Source organism: Haemaphysalis longicornis, unplaced genomic scaffold (assembly GCF_048455015.1).
Source record: "Haemaphysalis longicornis isolate Haplotype H1 unplaced genomic scaffold, Haemaphysalis longicornis Haplotype H1 scaffold_10, whole genome shotgun sequence".
Lineage (NCBI taxonomy): Eukaryota > Metazoa > Arthropoda > Arachnida > Ixodida > Ixodidae > Haemaphysalis > Haemaphysalis longicornis.
Window position 1 is genome coordinate 113,144,007 of NW_027526204.1, and position 20,075 is coordinate 113,164,081.

Consider the following 20,075-nt stretch of genomic DNA (forward strand, 5'->3'; position numbering starts at 1 on the left):
ACGTCACACGAAAACGCCACAGAAAATGGGCGAGCGTAAAGAGAGGAGGACAGCATTTTCGAATTGATTTTTCTACTAAATAAATTCACGTAAACGCGCTCAGAGTGGTCGAAACAGGGCCTAGGGACTGCGGACTACAATTTGCGCTCGTAATCCCGCATTGTTTACAAATCACTTCAGTGTCCCTTTAAGTAGGGTGCCTGATCCAGTTTTACCAAACTGATTAAATGAGCGTGCTTGCGTGTATGCGCATGCGCGCATTACACTTTCCCGTAATTTGGTTCGTATAATTCCCACTGCTTACCGACGTGTCTTCTCCAGTCTCAAAACACCACCAAAAGTGCTCGAAAAGCGGTTTAGTTATTGCGGAGCACTGATATTTTTCACCGACTGTAGCTTCTAGGCGAGATATCCTACTTAGTTGCTTCTATTTGTGACACATTGCTTGGATGCTCACCGTTCCCATAGGTCAAGTGCGCTCCAGGCCAGGTCCAGGTTAGTTGCACCAGGAGCATCCCATTGCTCCCCGGTTGTAGGTCAGCCACTCTCAGGTCCCGGATGTTTCCAGGTGGCAAATCCTCTGTGGACCTATCTCCGATGATCTCGAAGCTCCCTCCTTCCTCTACCCTCTGGAAACTCTCCACGGGGTCCCGCGTTTTAACAGTGTCTTCGGTCAGTGTGTTGTCAGTGATGAAATCGTCCATGCTGAACTCTTTAGCACCACCAGGAATTGGTACTAGGGGTCAAATTATAAAACAGAAAATCTTAAGGTATTTTGTGTAGAACCAAGCACCACTAACGCAACAGATGAAAATTCTTACAAACTTATTACAATTACAAGCTTATTACCATTCTTACTTGAACTTAGCTGCCTAGCTGATAAGCTTAGGTGAGCTCATTAGAGGAAAATATTTTTAATACTCTGAATTCATTTGAATCACTTTCCGACCTCCTTACGGCTGGGTTTATGGCCAACTGAAAGGTTTGACTTCGGCGTTATTCGTGCGTTCTCCCGATAAAAAAAACAGTGCAACATGGGGAGTGACGGAGAAGAGACGATGCGGCCATGTTCAAATCATACTGGCACTGTGTTTATTGCCTCATGTGCCGTACTGTCGCACGTTGTTTAATATTTTCCACCAAATGGCGACCCTGAAATACGGCGTTTTATTTCAATTGTATACGTAGTAGACTCTACCAGAGGTGAACTTCGGCTGGACACGCATTGCGGAGAAGTGACAAATGGTGAACCATCATGGTTCACCAAAGACCTTGGTTGACCATGGTTCACCATGGTTCCAAAGACCTAACAGCGGCAGAACCAAAAGTATACGGTGATTTGATTGATTGATTGATTGTAGGGTTTAACGCGCCGACGCAACGCAGGCGATGAGGCGCGCCGTAGTGGAGGGCTACGGATTAATTTTGACCACCTGGGGATCTTTAACGTGCGCCGAAATCTCGTACACACGGGAGTTTTTGCTTTTCGCCTCCATCAGAAAAGCGGCCGCCGCGGCCGGGAATCGAACCCGCGACCTCGTGCTCAGCAGCGCAACGCCTTAGCCACTGAGCCACCGCGGCGGGTCAAAAGTATACGGTGAAAGAGATGAGTATATAAGCAGGCAAGAATATGCCGGATGCCAACAATGGCATTGTGTGGTGCAGACCCGACGCGACTGGATGTGCACGGGGGGAGCATTCGTCGGGCAGCGGTCATGAATGCGCTATGATTATGATGATGATGATGACAATGGTTACGGTGGTGGTGCTTCGTAGAAGTCGAAGATTAGCCACAGATCGGTCAGTGCATTTTCGGGGAGCTGAAACACGGAGTTTTTGTTTGTCTTAAGTCAGCTACACATGTGAGCTCAAAAAGGGCAAAAAACTTTCACTTCGTTGTATGCAGCTCTTGAAGCTTTCTCGGGCAGTAAACGTGCAGAAATGAACGTTCGAGGCAAAGTTCAGGTCAAGAGAAGCAAGGGCGGAAGCCTGACACACAGAGCGCTACATACAAATTGAGTATCTGGTGTTGCCCTGAAAGTTCGTATGGCACTGTGGTCATCCAAGAAAACGCGTCAAAATAAAAGAAATAAGAACCATCAAACTATTCTCATGTTTAGCGAAGTAAGTCAGATCTCATAAAAAGTGTGTGTGCCATAACGAAAAAAGCTGTAGAGACATCTACGTTTGAACCCTAAGATGTAAGGCGCGATAGCGACACTCCGACTCCAACGGAGCATCTTCGTGCGAGTCCCTCCATTTCCGATTTATAATTGAGCAGCACTAAAGGTCATTGGAAGGCGAAAGACTAGCAACTAGGGTTTTTAACCGCTGTGGCCCAGAAGAGGCAAACGATTTCTGTCCTTCTGTGGCTTAAAATGTGAGCGTAAAAGATTGCGGATGCGAGGTGCTTCGAAGTTTTAGGGAGGAGGCCTCCTTGTCAGTGTTTATTCTGTGATGTCTAGGCCGGGCTGAAGAATTTTGCTTTGAGGAGCGAGAGAGAGAGAGAGAGAGAGAGAGAGAGAGAGAGAGAGAGAGAGAGAGAGAGAGAGAGAGAGAGAGAGAGAGAGAGAGAGAGAGAGAGAGAGAGAGAGAGAGAGAGAGAGAGAGAGAGCGAAGATCTCTGTTCAGGAAGAAATAGTTGTGGTAGGGAAATGGGGTGAAGAGGTGGCACGGAGCTCAAAGGTGGAATCTGACTCTACGGCACCAGATGCAGCAGCTCTTGCCCTCTAAATCAGCTGGCGCTAATCTTCAGGTGACGACATCGTGAAAGCTGCCTCTCATATCTCGAAGTGGAATATGTTACTTGTTTGAGTTGTTGTACCGTAACCATACCTTTGGACATGGGAAGGTTGCGTGCAAGAGGGTGGATGTTTCCCCCATTTTAGCACAGTTTTAACTTAATGTCTGATGTTCCCACAGAACACCTTAACGCACATAGATTTTCAGATACTTATGTTGGTTTTTCGTCCACATAATTCGTAACCGTTCCGCATTTTGGCCTCGTTGTAGCAAGGGGAAACATCGTGTTCCTAGGCATAGCATGAGGATTCGTTCTCAACGTTTTTGGAGGAGGGCAGTGTGGTAGTCGTGGTCGCAAGGAACACTGCATGCGAGCTCGTGTGCCTTATGGTCAGTGTGTCGTTCTCTTCCAGATGATTGGGTGCTAGGAGAGTGGCTTCTCGGTGCTGGGAGAATGGGTTCTTCGCTTTCTTAAAATGCGTTAGGGAGACACAAACTGAATACCTATTCGTCGTCATTACAACTAATATCCTATTTAGGATGACTGCAGCATGAAGGACTCTTCAATTGACCTTCACCCGCTCTTTTCCTGCTCTTCCTGAGTCTAACCTTTGCTCTTAATATTTTTATTTTATCCCTGCATTGAGAGTATGACCGTCCTCTTCTTTTAGAACGTCTATGCGTGTCCATTGTGTTACCTCGGTGGTACACTCTTTGCTCGTTCGTCTCACGGTCAAAATTGCGTGGTTGATGCATGCCTTATATGCTGCCCCGATGACGGTGTTCCTTGCACTTTTTTTAAATGCAGAGCATTTCTTTAACTCACTATGTTATGCGTCCGTAACTCGGCGTCCGCACCACGGCAGCTGCGCCCTATCCCCCACTCCTGCTCGCCCTCAACACGCTTGCCACAACAGGTGCAGCGCGCGCTCCGGCGTTGCAAGCACCGTAGCAACAGCAGCTGCGGGCGCGTCGTGGCGTGACGGTGGCGTGATAGCGCGCTCTCTCTCCGCCTCCTCTCCCTGTACTGCGTTCGTTGGGAATATAAACCCGGGTGTCGGTGCGTCAGCCGCACTCCAGTTCTGCTTCGCTCTCTTCTCGTCGCGGTTGTCGCAGCTGCTAAGCGATGGAAGCAAGACATTCAACTAGTACCGCGACGCAATCCAACTTCAGCGTCGCGGCACCAGCACTTGACGTTACCTAATACTCGTCTCGTTCTCTATCTCCCCAATCATACCAACAACAACAACCCTACCACCACCACTACAACACCCATCGCCACCGCCACGTGCGTAACGCCGCTAATGTTCTGCATTTACTCGTGCCCCTCCCGCGGGGGCATGTCGAGGTCCCTTTTGGTTCGGGTAAATTTGTGTCACGGTAGGCGCTGCAGTATTCGGGTCATGACCTGGTGTTGCTTGAGTCTTATCATTTCTTTTTTTCTTGCTCTGCTCTCGGTTGGGCGTTTTGTTTGCGCGCAATTGATAACATATTTTCTGTTTTTGTCGATTGTGAGTTTGGCACTACCGCTTGTCCCTAGAGCAACTCCCAGCCTTTTAAGTGCGAATGCACTTTATAAGCGACCCCAAACCATCCACCGCCGGCGGCGGCGGCGGCGTCCGCAGTGCTCCTCTATATTTAAAAAAGAAACAGCATCCGGCGCCAGGTTTCGATCCGAGGACTTTGCGGCCGCACCGCGACGCTCTACCGACCAAGCCACGGACGCGACGCTGATATCAGTGTTAGTGACGCGCCTTATATCTTTAACGCATTCAAACTACGTCGTCAGCGGCGTGCGTTGGCGACTCAGCGGCGTTATAGCGGCTTGATAACTGCGTGGTGTACACGTGATACTACAAACCCGATGGAAGAGATGGAAGAGAAGGCGGCGAGGCGGTGGGCTGCGGGGGCCGAGCGCAAGCGCCGCAAGCGGGCCGACAACCGTGCATTCGCACTTTCACATTCTCCCCCTCGGGGAAATGCGGGGGAATTTTTACGCGACTGTTCTCCGGGAGGGATTCCGTACCCCTTTTTAGGGTGATTTTTGGCTTGGCCCCATGGCGCTATCTGTCGTTTGCCAAACCGAGCTTGCAGCGGAGATGGAACCGTGGAAATATTGAAAGGTATTTTGAAAACCAATGTCAATAGACACTATATAGTGGGCTTTATTTTAGTTCTATGTTTATAGTCTATGCCTTCATTGACTTCTGAACGACCGGCGTTAATCTTTTCCTCCCGGCTTTAGTTCGTTCATGCAATGTTATTGCTGGCATAAGACACAAAGGAAAACACACCGAGGTGGCTCAGTGGGTAAGGCGTTGAGCTACTGATCCCAAGGACGCGGGTTCTATTCCCGGCCGTGGCGGCCGTTTTTCTGATGGAAGCAGAAAATAAAAACGTCAGTGTGGCGACGTTTCGGCGCATGTTAAAGATCCTAGAATGGTCTAAATTCTTCCAGAGACATCCGCTACGACGTGTCTCGTAGCCAACGTGTATCTTCGGGGCATGAATTACCGAAAATTTGTATTTTGAATCTTCTGGTGTAAACACGCTTTGGTGTGATGGCGCAAGTTGCGGACACGGCTGGCGACCGTGTCTGCCTGGCATGCTTCCACGGACTGGGCATAGAACAAACTTCAGTGCGCAGGCGCGGCGCCTGCTGGAATCAGGTGGTTGTTCCTTCGTATCCGACACTGTATCACAGTCCTCCTTTAGAATCTTGTGTTACCGTTGCACCACATTACACATTTAGCGGAGCCCTCGAATTTTCTGCCTCAGTCGTAGCCTCCGGCTGGCAGCGGTGACACATTTCCGTGGACGCCTGATGTGCACGGCTGATAGCGGACGGCTATAGGAGCCACGGCGCAATCGAAAAATGAGCCTAATAACGCTATCGCGTTAAAAGGTTGCGAATAAAAAACACTAACAGAAGAACATCCTCGCCATTCGGCTTCGCTCTTTTATTTCCTAATCCTCCATGAAATTTCCCAAGCGATTCCTACTCAAACCATCTCAATTACCCACTCTTAATACAGGCGAAATGTCAAAGGTTCGCAAATTTAGAGATACGTTAAATTACCTTTTGGGGCAGTACGAGCAAATATTCCTCCTCGGTTGCAACTCACCTTCTGACGCATCAGCCATGCCTGAGCTGAAGCTTCTAGAGCCTCCGGAGGGAACAGCAATTCCAGTCTCGTTCTGATCGGATACGTGCGCTTTAATGGAGTACCTGCCCGGGCCTTTATAATCAACAAAATAATTACTGTAGGTTCCGTCGTCAGCAAAATTGTCAGGATCTGGAGTGGCAGGAGGAGCAGGTGTCAAAAATAGTTTACATCTTTAAGGTGTGCTGCACTTTTTAAGTGTGAATACACTTTATAAGCGACCCCAAACCATCCACCGCCGGCGTCGGCGGCGGCGGCGGCGGCGTCCGCAGTGCTCCTCTATAAAGAAAAACAGCATCCGGCGCCAGGTTTCGATCCGCGGACTTTACCGATCAAGCCACGGACGCGACGGTGATATCAGTGTTGACGCGCCTTATATCTTTAACGCATTCAAACTACGTCGTCAGCGGCGTGCGTTGGCGACTCAGCGGCGTTATAGCGGCTTGATAACTGCGTGGTGTACACGTGATACTACAAACCCGATGGAAGAGATGGAAGAGAAGGCGGCGAGGCGGTGGGCTGCGGGGGCCGAGCGCAAGCGCCGCAAGCGGGCCGACAACCGTGTATTCGCACTTTCACATTCTCCCCCTCGGGGAAATGCGGGGGAATTTTTTTCGAGAAAGTGAAACTGCGCACGAGTAGGGACAGTCCAAGAAAATGTATTAGCTGTGGGAAATTCAAAATGCCGTAAGTTCATCACACGCCCATTTCTGAATCCATGATCACCTCATTTGTTAATCTGCATCGCACACGAATACATGCTCGACACACAAATTGCTTCGACCAAGCGAAATTCAGAGTTACGTTCCAAGACACAGTAATGCGGCATATGTAATAACCCGAACGGGGCCCCTAAGCAAAAGATGAATGACGCAGAAGACGATAACGATGATGATCAATTGAGAATGACTTTTCTAGAAGAACTACGCAACTGCTACACAAATGAACAGCCAATTTGTACGTTGAGTCTAACTGCATGATTGAGAGATGTTGTAACATGTGTGCGGAATAAGCAAACAAATGCCTGATAAGCTTACTGGCTGTAAAAGCAACCCGTTGGCGACAGTTGTACCGAAACTTGGTGCTTTTCTCGTTATTCATAGTGTTACAGTCGAACCCCGCTGATACGTCTCCCGGACTTGCGATGACCCGCTTCCTACGACGGATAACCGCTGTCCCGGTAAACTCCCCATACAAACAATGCATTAACTACCCCAATGATACGACGCTCGGGCACACGTGGTCCGCTTGATACGACGGACCCTGGCGCGGATAAACCTGCGTTTTTCCCATATTTTACACCGATTTGCCACCTCGTCCCGATTTTCTTATTCTTAACCCCGTTTGATGCTGCTTGATGTGAAAAGGTCCGCAGGTGGGCCAGTCCACTTGCTGAACATATGCAGGCGAACAGGTGAGTGCTTGTGAGCGGGAGTTGACCTGAGGCGGCCCCACGTTGCAGCAGTACGCCAACGCGCCAACCGCGAGAAGCCGAAGTTCAGGTGGCAGGCAGGCCGTGAATTTGAAGCTCTCGTCCAGCCGCCTACAAACGCCAGAACACATAAGACGCAACACGACTGCGATGACCAAACAGCCGCTGTCCCCGCCTGCTCAATCCAAGTTTCTTTTTTTCACGACGCTCTTCTATCTTTTCTCTCCGCTTATCAGTGTCTCTCAAATCCGCCTTGTCACTCTGTTCCTTTCTTTTCTAGAGTGCGTTAATGTACGTGCGTAAAAGGGTGGAAACACGTATATGTTGGCACCACCATTTTGGGGACTCATTGGCCGCCGCAGCAAGGCACTGTAGCAAGACCGTGCTATAATTTATGCCACAACACGGTTTACTCACGGAGTTTGAATCATCTTACCTATTTCGCACTGCAGGGTTTTGAGGAAAACGAAAATAGCTCCTTGTTGAGCACTTTGACACAATAGCGAAGGCACGGGGGGCGTTCAAAGGGTGCCTCCACCATTTGACAATGCCGTTTTTTTTTCATCTCCGCCTTCGTTTGGCCTTGACAGCTTCACACTTGGCTTTTCCCTTCTCAATTTTCTCGACCACGTCAGCCTTATCTCTTGCGCACAAGGCGCTGGGCTGGCGAGGTATAAACAGCGTCGGACGGTCGCATAGCACGCGGTGCTTGGCTGGGAGGATAGCCATACGCCATGATGGGGAATGGGGCACAGCATAGGCGTCGCTTTTTTTTAACATGGCATTTCAGCAAAAGGTTCACAAATCACTCGAGAACGCCTTTAATATAGTAGCTTAAATACGTTCTTGGTCGCATGAGACTCTACTAGGCCGGCATTTTCCCGCACCCCCGCCGTCGACACCCGGGTCATACGACGCTTTCTCGCGGTCCCTTGGAAGTCGTATAATCGGGGTTCCACTGTATATTAATGACCATCGTCTCTCTTGAGCTACCTAAACGGGAAAATTTCCACGCGCTCGCCCGTTCTTCCGTCCACCTGTCAGTCGGCTTATCTGGCTGCTTGTCTGTCACCTGATTCTGCCAACCGACCGAAAGTTTAAAGAATGGCCGAATAAGAAGCATATACTGGCAATGCTCTCCGAAAACTTGGGAAGGCCAGCAAGCGCCGAAAAACTGCTCGGCTCTTTTATGCTATTCTGGAAGTTAAAATCGCGATCACTGACCAAGCCAAAAGGAAAACGTTTGACGTTTCGGAGCCCATACGGGTTCCTGGTTCACAATGAAGCGGTCAAGAGGCCGTCGTCAATTTATATGCAAGATATCGCGCAATGACTTCGAGTGGATTGCAGGCATGTTGCCATCTGTCCGGTTGACAGTATATTGTGTGTTTTGAATACTCAGTGACTCGAGGAAAAGACGGGAGGTCAAATTCCTTTCTTTGCTATGATAGCAGCGTCGTCCCAACTGATGCGATGATTATGCTGGCAGGCTTGCGCTGCTAGCGCATTCGTTGTTCGATTTTCGTTTGCTACGTCATGTTGATGCTCCTTCATTCTTCCTGAAAATTTGCTCGTTTCGCCGATATAAACGCAGTTGCAGTCAGCGCAACTCCCGGGGACTTGTCTCTTTCCAGCGCGTTCTTAACGTTCATGAGCTTGCTGCGCAGCTTGCTTGCCCGGACGTGCGCTACCCGTAAATCGTACTTTGAAAATACGCGGCAAAAGGCTTCACTACCTCCTTGAACGTAAGGAATGGCGGCGCGAATGGCGGCCGTCTTGCTGGTGATTCCGTTAGGTAGTAGAATCTGCTTTTGCACGTGCCTGCAAGCAAGCTGCGCAGCAAGCTCATGAACGTTAAGTACGAGCTGGAAAGTGACAAGTTCCAGGGAGTCCTATGCAAAATTCCTTGCACTGACTGCAACTACCTTTATTTCGGCGAAACGAGCAAATTATCAAGAAGAAGGAAGGAGCATCAACGTGACGTAGCCAAAGAAAATCGAACAATGAATGCGCTAGAAGAGCATGCCTGCCACCATAGGCTCAGGACAGCGAAGTTTGCCGCGCGAGCGCAGCGCCAGCCGCGACATACACCCGCAACTCTGGGTCGGTCCCGCCGCGCCGACCGCCTTCAGCGCCAGTGAACGCAACTTTGCAAAAAAAAAAAAAAAAAACGTGTGTTATAACGTTACTTGCGCGTATATGTACTACATAGTGCAACAAAGTCATGCAAAATGTTATATAGTTGGGGGAAGCCTCCAAATAAAACAGGGCGCTGATAAAATGCTGTCGCCTCGCCGACGAGCCGCAAGCTAACACAACTGGGAAGCATGTGTTCAAGGCTTTGCATTCTCCCGCGGATAATTCTCTGTTTTTTTTCGCAGATACTCAGCATGGTTACCGAATCTTGAAAGGCCCATATTTAGCTATCGGAGTACATGCTACCGTGGTGTACGATCAGCTTGTTAGTAGGCTGGTTAGCAGGCAGTCAATAAGTGCGCTTTAAATTTGGTAACAAAGAGGGCTCCCAAGCACAGTTATAACATTGTAGTTTTATCACCCAGCGGTTCTACGCTGCTTAATCTAATTTTCCACATGCTTATACCGCCGTATCAAATACATATAACTACATATATGGGGCGCGGACACTTATAGGCGTTAACGTTCCCAAATGTTTCGCGAGCATTTGGATAGCATAAAATCACCGCCTCTTCTTCAAAAGAAACAATGAAATAGTTGTCTAAGCCACTGAAAAGCAAAGAAAAATAGAGCTAAGACGTGCCGCAATAAAAGTTGGAACAATATGTACACAGGACAGAAATTTCCGTGTTCGGAGAGGAGGAGTAGGAAGAGGACAAACTTTATTTATCCCATCCGTTGTGATTGCGGTCACTCTGGATCAGTGAGGGGTGTACTCAGGGAACCAAATTTTTCTCCCGTGACTTTTGTTGCAAAGGTGTTGACGGTAATAAAAGCGCTACTATTCCTTCCTAACGTAGGTCTCCTGCCGAACCCGTTGGCATGAAGAGAAAAAAAATACCCGAATATGAATATTCTGTAATTTATTCCGATACGCCTATGAGATGTTCTGCTTACATCTCCCCCCATCCCACCCTTGCCCAAAGGAATTTCTTGCGATAGCCTTCTCGTGAAGAGTTTCTTCTTTCGTGGCGTGTTTACATGTATGCAACTAGCGTGCTGGGCTACAACTGGAAGCCCAAATGTTTCTCGGCGAAGCGGACACTTATTAACGTCCGCACGTTCGCTATACCCCAGAAAACGTGAATTTCATACTGTTACATGTATGGGGCATCACATTCGGATGAAACACCTATATGTAACTCCCATGTGGTCCAGTTAGTTGTTCTGCAGTCGCATGCAAACTAGTGCACTCACATAGATGGAATACCCCGAGCGGAAACATCGCACAACGTCTGATATATTTGTAGACAAAGCTTCTTCTTTTGTGGATTCAACAATATAAATTACGTTTTCTTTTCAAGTGAAACATGCTGATCTTGAGAAAGGTTTGCCCGCAGGCAGCCTATACAAGCATTTCGCTTCTGGGCATCACTCCTATGCGGCCTGTATATGCCTTCCTATACACGAGTTCAACCGAATAAATCCTTCTTCATTCACATGCACTTTGCGGCAGGATTACTTTACAATCTCCTGCTTCGTTTTAGCCCCAAATGGGCGACTAATATGCTTCATCCTCGCTGCAAAAAGAGGAGCGCCCCCGAGCCAGCAGCGTACCGGCTTGCGGGGACCGACCCAGTGTTGCGGATATCTGCCGAAGGGGGCGCTGGGTGTCTCGGGCTCCGTGTCGCCCTCTGGGCGCTGTCCAGCGCCTATAATCACCGCATCTGTTGGGACGACGCTGCTATCATAGAAAAAGAAGGAAATTTGGCCTCCCGTCTTTTCCTCGAGTCACTGATCATTCAAACCAAACCACGTACTGCCAACCGGACAGATGGCAACATGCCTGCAATCTACTCGAAGTCATTGCGCCATATCTTGCATATAAATTGATGACGGCCTCTTGACCGCTTCATTGTGAACAAGGAACTCGTATGGGCTCCGAAGCGTCAAACGTCTTCCTTTTGACTTGGTCAGTGACCGCGATTTTATACTCCCAAATATGATTCCTGATCAGACGAAGTTTCGTCGCGAACGCTTGACTATTTTATGCTGTCCTGTGAACGGGGTGTGCAGCCGGAATTTTTTCGGGTTCGGTTCCGGTCACGCTCAAGCCTTTTGGGTTCGGCTCCGGGTTCGGTTCCCAAGCACCATTCAGTTCCGGTTAGAACCGGTTAGAACCAGTTCAAACGAGTTCGAAAAACAAACAGGAGTGTTTGTGAGTTTTACACTCTAGTACTGCGTTTTTATTTGTTCTTTTCTCTGTCAGGTAGGTATAAAAACAAATTTATGATGTAGATTTTTTCAAAATATTTACTTGGGAAACTTGACTTTACAATCTAGTGCAAAATGTTTTCCATTGAAAGCCAAAGATTACTACGCTAAACTATATGTGAAATAAAAGGTTCGCAGGTACACAAGCCTGCTACATGTGCGTGCGTGCGTGCGTGTGTGTGTCTGTGTGTGTGTGTGTCCTTTAGTTCATTAATAACATTAAGGTTAACTTTTCTTGCCCCATAAACCCACAGTTTCGTACACCGCAGTTGCTTTTTTTGTGGAAAACCAGCGCAGCAGCTCTACGTAGCTATTGCGGTGCTGTCTTGAGCGCTACTCCCATTGCCGTCAGTGACGAGCCGTACCCCGTGTCCAAATAATGCATCCTTGGGCCGCCTCTATCGTGGGCAGACAACTTTCTTGGACAGCACAGAGCCTGCCCCGCCGCCATCTTATATGGTCCCATCAAATGTCGCACACACACGCACACGCACGCATGCTCGCACAGACGCGTGCACACACACACGTGCTCGCACACGCACAGACACACACACAGACCCATACACACTCGCACGCACACACACAAGAACACAAACAACCACGCACACACGCGCACGGATACACATATTTTTGCTAAATGAGGCAAGTAATGCTTTCTCATTTAAAAGAAGGTTGGCTTGTCCGATACGCTTTTCATGTACCAATGGTTTTAACGGCGTTTTATCTTTAACGCGGTAGCATTAGCAGTGGTAGAAGTCGAAAACTGCCCGGCGTCGGTGTCAACCTCCAGCTGTAAATTCCATTCTCCCCACCTTCCATCAGCTAACAGACGGGCTAGAAGGAAGGAATGGCTGTAATGATTCGCTGGCTCTAGGGAATGTAGGGAAACTACGGCGATAGCAACTGGCTAATGACACTTCAGCGACAGGTGACAGCGATTGGGTTCTGGTAAGGATAGTAGCTTAGTGAATTCACAAGCAGCGGTAGTGGTCGCTTGTACTCCAAGGCCGCAGAACACAAAGGGAGAGAGGGTTTGAACAACGCTACCGGATTTCCTTCACATCAAACCAGTTGATCGCTTTTTTTCTTTTATTTCAGTTTATTTCATTTCTAAAGTCTTGCCTCATATAAAAACTTGTTTCGAAAACGCTTGGATGAATGCAAAATGTTCGTTAGCCAACTATTCACTAACTTCAGTTCGAGATGTCAATCTTATGCTATAATGGGAGACAACTCTGTTGCAATGCAGTGCAGACTACTGAGCCGAACTACGCCGTTTCGCTCCGCAGCTGGAAGTAATTCAACGACAGTAGCTGGTGGGAGTAGCCTAAGCAATTCCAAAATATATACTTGCTTATATTATTTTTGGATTTACGGGTTTTTTCGGTTCCGCCGTTTGCCACTGGCGTCGCATAGGTTCTCTTCAGAAAAAGAAACCTGGCATCCCCGTCATCTACTCAACGGCTTCCTTTCGTTCGGAAGCTCGCCACTTCATTCGCTGCGTAGGATTATTTATTTATTTATTTATTTATTTATTTATTTATTTATTTATTTATTTATTTATTTATTTATTTATTTATTTATTTATTTATTTATTTATTTCGGTACCTTCAATGCCCATGGGGCGTTGAAGAAGCTTGAACCAAATGCTGTAACAACCGAAGCAAGTGGCCTGCAACGTACATGCCCAAGTGAGACAAGCGCAACGGGGCTCTCCGTCGTTTCCGCATTTCGCTTGGTTAGCCAGCTTGCTGGCGTAAGCCAGCGTACTCACGTACAGCTCAAGGTGCAGGTTTTGAGTGGTACGCTGATGCCCCCAAAGCGTTAACGGCTTCGTTTGGCGACTGGAAGAACAACTAAAGTTTCAGATTGACTGAAGTGCAGCGGTACGATAGCTTAACCCTTCAACGCATTCAACGCGATCCAAATGGGATTTGTCCTTGCGTCGTAGTGTGTGTGTGCTTCTCCTTCGGTATACCATGCCGTGCTATTTAAGCAGCGCTACACATGTCTGTGGTGCTGCCTAGTTTCAGCTCCGGACGAATTTACATATCAGTGCATGCCCTCCAAACTGTAGCGCTCAGAAAGTTTACATCATTTATAAACGATACAGAGTTGTATGGCATCATACAAGGTACAATCTATTCGGTCGGTCCGAGTTCTACAGTCCAAGCGTCGGCTTGTGTTCCAGAACAAATCTGCATGCTTGGTTATCGTGTTTCAGCGTACTCAGCCAAGGAGCTCTTGCAAATAAATGAGCTGTAGCAAATGCGTAACTGCCACGCCGAACACCTGAAATTGGAACTAATTTACCGTGAACTACTTTGGCGAAGTAACACAAAGCAGTTATCTCAGCACACCCCCCCACCCCCTCCCTGTAGCTCTTTCTCCGTTGCTATAGAAAGTTCTCCCCATGTATAGAAACAACCTTGCATACTTGCATAAAGGAGGATATCCTATAGCATTCAGATTGTCGCAACCCGAAAACTTTCCGGCTTTTTGTGTGCAACTAAATTTTCAGATTGGTTCAGAGGGAAAGCGCCGCAAAACTCGCAAATGCCGAGGACCCTAAAAATACCGAGGTTGGTCCGACCAACTCAATATTTTTCCGTTCACTCCAACCGTTCCCAAAACCGTTTCGCTAACTGTTCCTGGAACCGCTTTGGAACGGTTCCTTCGGTTTGTTGCGGTTCGGGATCAGTCCCGAAATGGCGGGAAAAAATACGGGTTTGTTTATATTCCAGTTCAAAGCAAAAATTCAGGTTCGGTTCCAGTTGTCAGCTCGGTTTCGTCACTGTTTCGACACCTTGTCCGTGTATCAAACCTTCCTAAATGTCTTCAGAATGTACTCCTCAGGTTGCGTCGGTGTTTCGTCAGAACCAGCTGCAGCGGACTTGCAGCCATGAGTTTCACAAAAGCAGGTTTGGTTGGCTTGTCGGCGAAAACCTACATATCAAAATGGTCATTTCAGCCGATCTACGCAAGAGGTGAAAACGTTTTTATTCATGGCAGAGATGAAGTATCAAAAGCAAATTATCACTCGTGGTATTTCGCTGTGACGCTTGCGGCATTAAAAATAGTAATTTAAGCTGGTATGAACATTAGGGCATCCCACGATCGTTTTCTTATACTACAATGGTAGCCCGAAAGGATTAATCGTACTGCTCAAGCTGGGTCAATGGTGGAAATCAAACTGGGTCACTGTACCTTGTCCGTCGTCGAAAAGCTGGAATGTCGATTTGCGAGGCTCGCCGCCCCCCATGGGGCCGATGGCCTCGGCCTGAACAGCGGCGTTCAAGACGACTAGCTTGCCCTTGGTAACACGTGCAGATATGATCGGTACCTCCGTCGGGCTACACTTTTTGCATGTAACCTCGCTGGAGACTTGAATCGGACTGTCATCACTGCCTGTGGACCTGACTTGGATGGTCACACTAATTTCGTCCGTGCTGTTGGTCTCCAAGTGAAGCATCCAGGTCCCCACCTATGAAGTGTGCATCAACGCAACCGAAAGATATCACAGAAATAGATAAACGCAACAAAACGCGGCGAACGCCTTAGTAACCACGCAAACGTGGCTGGTTATGTCTAAAGGCATTGAAATCCTACTCGAAATTCTTTCTAGCCTTTACAGCAGTATACCGAAATTTACGTTACCTTAGCCGGGCTTGGAATGGAGATGACGCAGCCGATACCATCAGCTGTTTTACGGCACTCTTGGCATTTGTTTCCACTGGGATCCACGAGCCACGGCGTCAACTGTGCACGGATGCGACTAATCGGTTGAATGATGACCACGCTTTCGTTTCCCAATCCGCTATCGATTGGGAATGCTTTCTCAAACTTGCCCTTGAATTTTGTAGTTTCGTACAACAGCTGCGTGGAAAGAAACAACGCATGAAACCTGTTAGCTCATGTGGCCGCAACGCAGAGCGTGCGCGCCATCGTGGCACCGATCGGGCAGTGCGGTAGGAACACCAAGCCCTAGACGCTCAGCGCAAGCGATGAAGTGAAGACACCGACGAAGCTGCGACCAAAAAAATTCATTCCAAATGTGATGTAAATGTACTCATACTACTGTACCGTCGTGTCCAGCTTCGCTAATGAGTATCCTTAGAGGGACAGTGAAGCGATTTGTAAATTTGTGCCATTACTTGTAGAAAATAAACTCCGGAGTGCCTAGGACTTGTTTCGACCCATCCGTGTGCGTTTATCTGGATTCAGTTAGTGAAAAATGAATCCACAATGCATATTCCCGTCGCTCAGTGGTATAAAAGGTAGAGTTTCATATACAGCACTGCAAGCGTTAAGTTTCACTGTGCGCGATCGAATGTCGGGCGTGGTTCTCTTTTTTTGCCTTCTAATAGGTCAACAGTCGGCCTTGTGTCTACGTGCCTTTTACGAACCGGTGGGTACCACAGAGAGCATACAAGCGAGCTCAGAAGGTGCTAAAAAAAACGCTACCAACTTAAGCATCTCTGATGGCGTGGAGGGCTTCCAGCCACTGCGTGCGCCTCGCACCGTCCTTTCGCGCTGAATGGTGCTATACTTGGTCGCCCCGAGCCGTGCTTGCAGGCTTACTTGGCGCACTTCTGCAGCAAACATGGAAACAGCGAGGCATGGGGATTCCTAAAGCATCACTTATACCCGCCGCGGTGGCTCAGTGGCTAAGGCGTTGCGCTGCTGAGCACGAGGTAGCGGGTTCGATTCCCGGCCGCGGCGGCCGCTTTTCTGATGGAGGCGAAAAGCAAAAACGCCCGTGTGTACGAGATTTCGGCGCACGATAAAGATCCCCAGGTGGTCAAAATTAATCCGGAGCCCTCCACTACGGCGCGCCTCATCGTCTGCGTTGCGTCGGCGCGTTAAACCCTACAATCAATCAAAGCATCACTTATGCGAGATCACAGATATGGTCTAAAACCATGGAGGATTGAAACCATGGTGGATTGAAACCGAAACTTATTTGAACAACGTTCCAAAAATAAAACACAAGAACAACATTAGGACACACAGGCTGGCTGGCCATCGGGCTAAGGCTTTCGTGGAAAAATAATTTAACTTTCACCCTACGCATGTTCGTGCATATAAACCTTGAAATCTCGGACATCGTTTAATCCCATCGCAAGAAGTGTTCGCGTTATTTCGCGACACCGCATTTTAGCCGCAACATACGTCGCGTGGTATTGTTCTTTCAGGCTAATAAATAAATGCTGGTTTAGCGGCCTGATTAACAAAGAAAATTGAGTTTTATTTGAACCTGTCTATGTGAGGCAAACACAACATGCAAGTCGGACAGATTCACTTCAGCACCTCTTCAACGAAGCAGAATGGCTGATTAATTTTTTTAAAGCATGTCTTCCTTACTGCTCATACGTTGCAGGCGTAATGTCTCTACTAAATGAGTCACATTGGTAGGTTTTTGCAGATCGTCGTGGTGGCTACCAGTTCTTTCCTAGTCGTCACAATCGCAGCTGCCTTGCTAGGCAGTTTAATACATATACCCCGGATGATTTGTGCATGGGTACATTCCATCGAAGCGCTGCGGCTCTATAGATTCGTTGTGACAGTTAAACATGCCAGGTCGCGTTAGGTTTAGTGTATTTTTATTCTAACCACAGTCAGAGCAATTTTCCTAACGTAGCCTTTGAAATGCACGAGAAAATCGGCCTCATAAAAATGATACATACAAAGGTGTGGCTCTAACCACTCCTTCACTCTATGATCGCTGGTCAGCCCTGTAGGACTACACTACGTCACCAGGAGCCCACTGACAAGGAGGATCTTAAGACAGATCACAATAGTAAGTTGCCATGAACAGCAACACAATAAGAGGAACTCAAAAACGTGGAGGCCTTCGTCCTGAAGACAACCCAGAGCTGCATGAAACGAAGCAGCTTACATCGACTCCACTCTGCACCTTCCTTGGTTTCCTTTTTTATTTAAATAGCGTGTATATTTTTCTCTCTATAACACCCTCACCTTGTGAGATACAGATCCGTCACCGTAAATGCAACAAAAATATTAAAGTACACATACCATTAGCGGCCGCAGCTTCTCGTCCGCCTGCGCGGTCGTGGACTGAAGGAAGACGCTTTCCAATTGCACACCAAGGTTTTCCTCGAGGTCAATGAATGTGTACGCCCTTCCCTCCGTTGCAACTGCGAGATCCACAAGTCTAAGGTCGGCCGAGGGTCCCACTGCCACCGTGTTGACCGTGACCTTCGCTTTCTCGACCTCGGGCATCATGGTGGAAATGTTGGGCTCTCGATTTTCTTCGCCATCGGTCAAGATGACGACGATAGCCCCTTCTGGTTTTTCGCTCGGCGTGTTCAGCAGCTGCGGCCAGTTAAACATGCAGGCTTTGTCGAACGCAATGCTAAAAATACAGGTACAAAATATTTGGTTTTCTCATATTTTCTCTCACAGCATCCTTCGCTATCAAAAGTAGATCGAAAGTTGTAGTTGTCCTGCCAGCTGCCTCCGTACTTCTAGAACATGACCACTGCGTACTCCCCACCTCTCCCAGTAGCTTGAAAACTATAATGAAATGGGTGAACAAAAGCCGAGAGTCACCACTTCTTTCTTTCGGCTTTAAATTGTTGCTGGCTCAGAAGCAACACGCTGTGGGTAGAAATAATGGCTCGAAAGAATCACCCTCTGTCACCGACAGCGGAAGTGTGGCAGGAGACCTTGGAGTGAAGTGGGGCGACGCTTCTATTTTGATGTAGGCCAAAGCGAACTTCACACGTGCGCAACAGGTACTTCGGAGACTACAGACTCTACTATGGACTATGTAAAGGGGGTTCGCTTCTGTTTTGATGTAGGCCAACGCGAACTTCACACGTGCGCAACAGTTACTTCGGAGACTACAGACTCTACTTTGGACTATGTAAAGGGGGTTCTTGTGGATGCAGGTTTGCAAGTTAAGTCAAGTTTCTTTATTGTGGGAACTTGCATTCACACAAGTTCCCCTTAAGTTCAGCATGCGTTGCGCTACAAATAGTGAGGCAAAACACGCTGCTTGCTAACTGTTACAAATTCAAGGCAATCTGCAGTGATACCTGCAGGAAACGCTTAGGTCATCGTGCTGCTCCTCGATAGAATAAATGCAATGTCAGCTCAACACTGTGAAAAATCGTTCTCATGCAGTTTGAAGTAGCAGCCTACCTCGAGGGCCTTTTGTATGCCGCACCCGATGCAAGTGGAATGCTCAACTTGTAGGCCTGCTACCGCATTCAAGAACCCTTGTCGCGTGGATGCATTCACTCCCATCAGCGGGTGAAGGACTTTTGCGTCGTCACTGAAGGTAACTATGGCCAGTCGTACAGAGCCATCTTTGAGGTCATTGATGTAGCGGGTCACAGCCTCTTTCAGGAAATCCATTCGGTCGTAATCCTGCATGAGTGGTAGAGAAAAAGAGGGGGAGGCCTTTATTAGCATAAGGTCCCCCTTGTCCGGAGCTCCCGCTAAATGTCAAGCGCGTGACTCCGACGTTCGCCTGGATATCTATCAAAAAGGGGGCGATGGTGCGGCTGCCGGCGTGAGAAAATCGTGGAAATTCGAGAACCCAGAAATGCTCAAGCTCCAAGAACCTGCCTCTCGCTTTATTTTTATTGTTATTCTAATTCCCTCTGCGGTAAAGCGTGCTTGAAGGGAGGATGCCAACATGGGTGTAGAGCTTCTCGCGCTGCCACGCGCGGATGTTTTTTTGTTGTTGTTTTTTGTGTTTGTTTTTGCACCTGGTGCGCTTCGAGTCGAGCAAGGGCACCGGGGAGAGGATCGCAACGGCGGAAGAGCCGTGCAACCCTTCGCTATTCGCTCTCGCACTCTTTTTTTTTCCTTTAGTAGGAGACTCATCGCCGAAACCCGAACACACGCTACCTGATACATTCACTTCCTCTGTTAGTGATGTTATACCCTGTCACAACTTCGTTGGTCGTGCAGCCTTAGCGCCTAAAAATAAAGTTCGACGCTGGTCACGAAAGTCCGCAATATAAGTGGCGCTGCACTATCACCGAAACATTCACAAACAAACCCAATTGCAACCTACCTTTCATGCAGTCATGGTGTTCATGCGCGTTTTCATTTTCTTTTTTTTCTGCTGCTGCATAGTTTTTCATAAATTGCAGAAGTGGCTTAAACTGAATGTTTGGTTTTTGTTTTGAAGGAACGCATTTACTTTGCTGTTTCTTTGTGTTAGGAATAACGTTTGTCATACGGCAGAAACAAAGCTGGTACTGTTGGGCCAACAGGATAAAAACACAAGCCTCCTTTCTTTGGGGCCCCACCTTGTTTGTTTGTTACGCGAATGGTGGTTCTTTTTTCAG

The 20,075-nt window shown here is 48.1% G+C and overlaps 1 protein-coding gene across 1 annotated transcript; it reads right to left on the reverse strand.

The window, feature by feature from the left end:
* Positions 1-413: 413 nt before the first annotated feature.
* On the reverse strand, positions 414-6,034 carry LOC144160033 (uncharacterized). Its single transcript, XM_077691652.1, has 2 exons — positions 5,868-6,034; positions 414-736 (listed from the first exon to the last, which is right to left on the reverse strand). The coding sequence occupies exons 1-2, from the start codon at positions 5,884-5,886 to the stop codon at positions 414-416; spliced, it is 342 nt and encodes a 113-aa protein (XP_077547778.1). The 5' UTR covers positions 5,887-6,034.
* Positions 6,035-20,075: the final 14,041 nt, after the last annotated feature.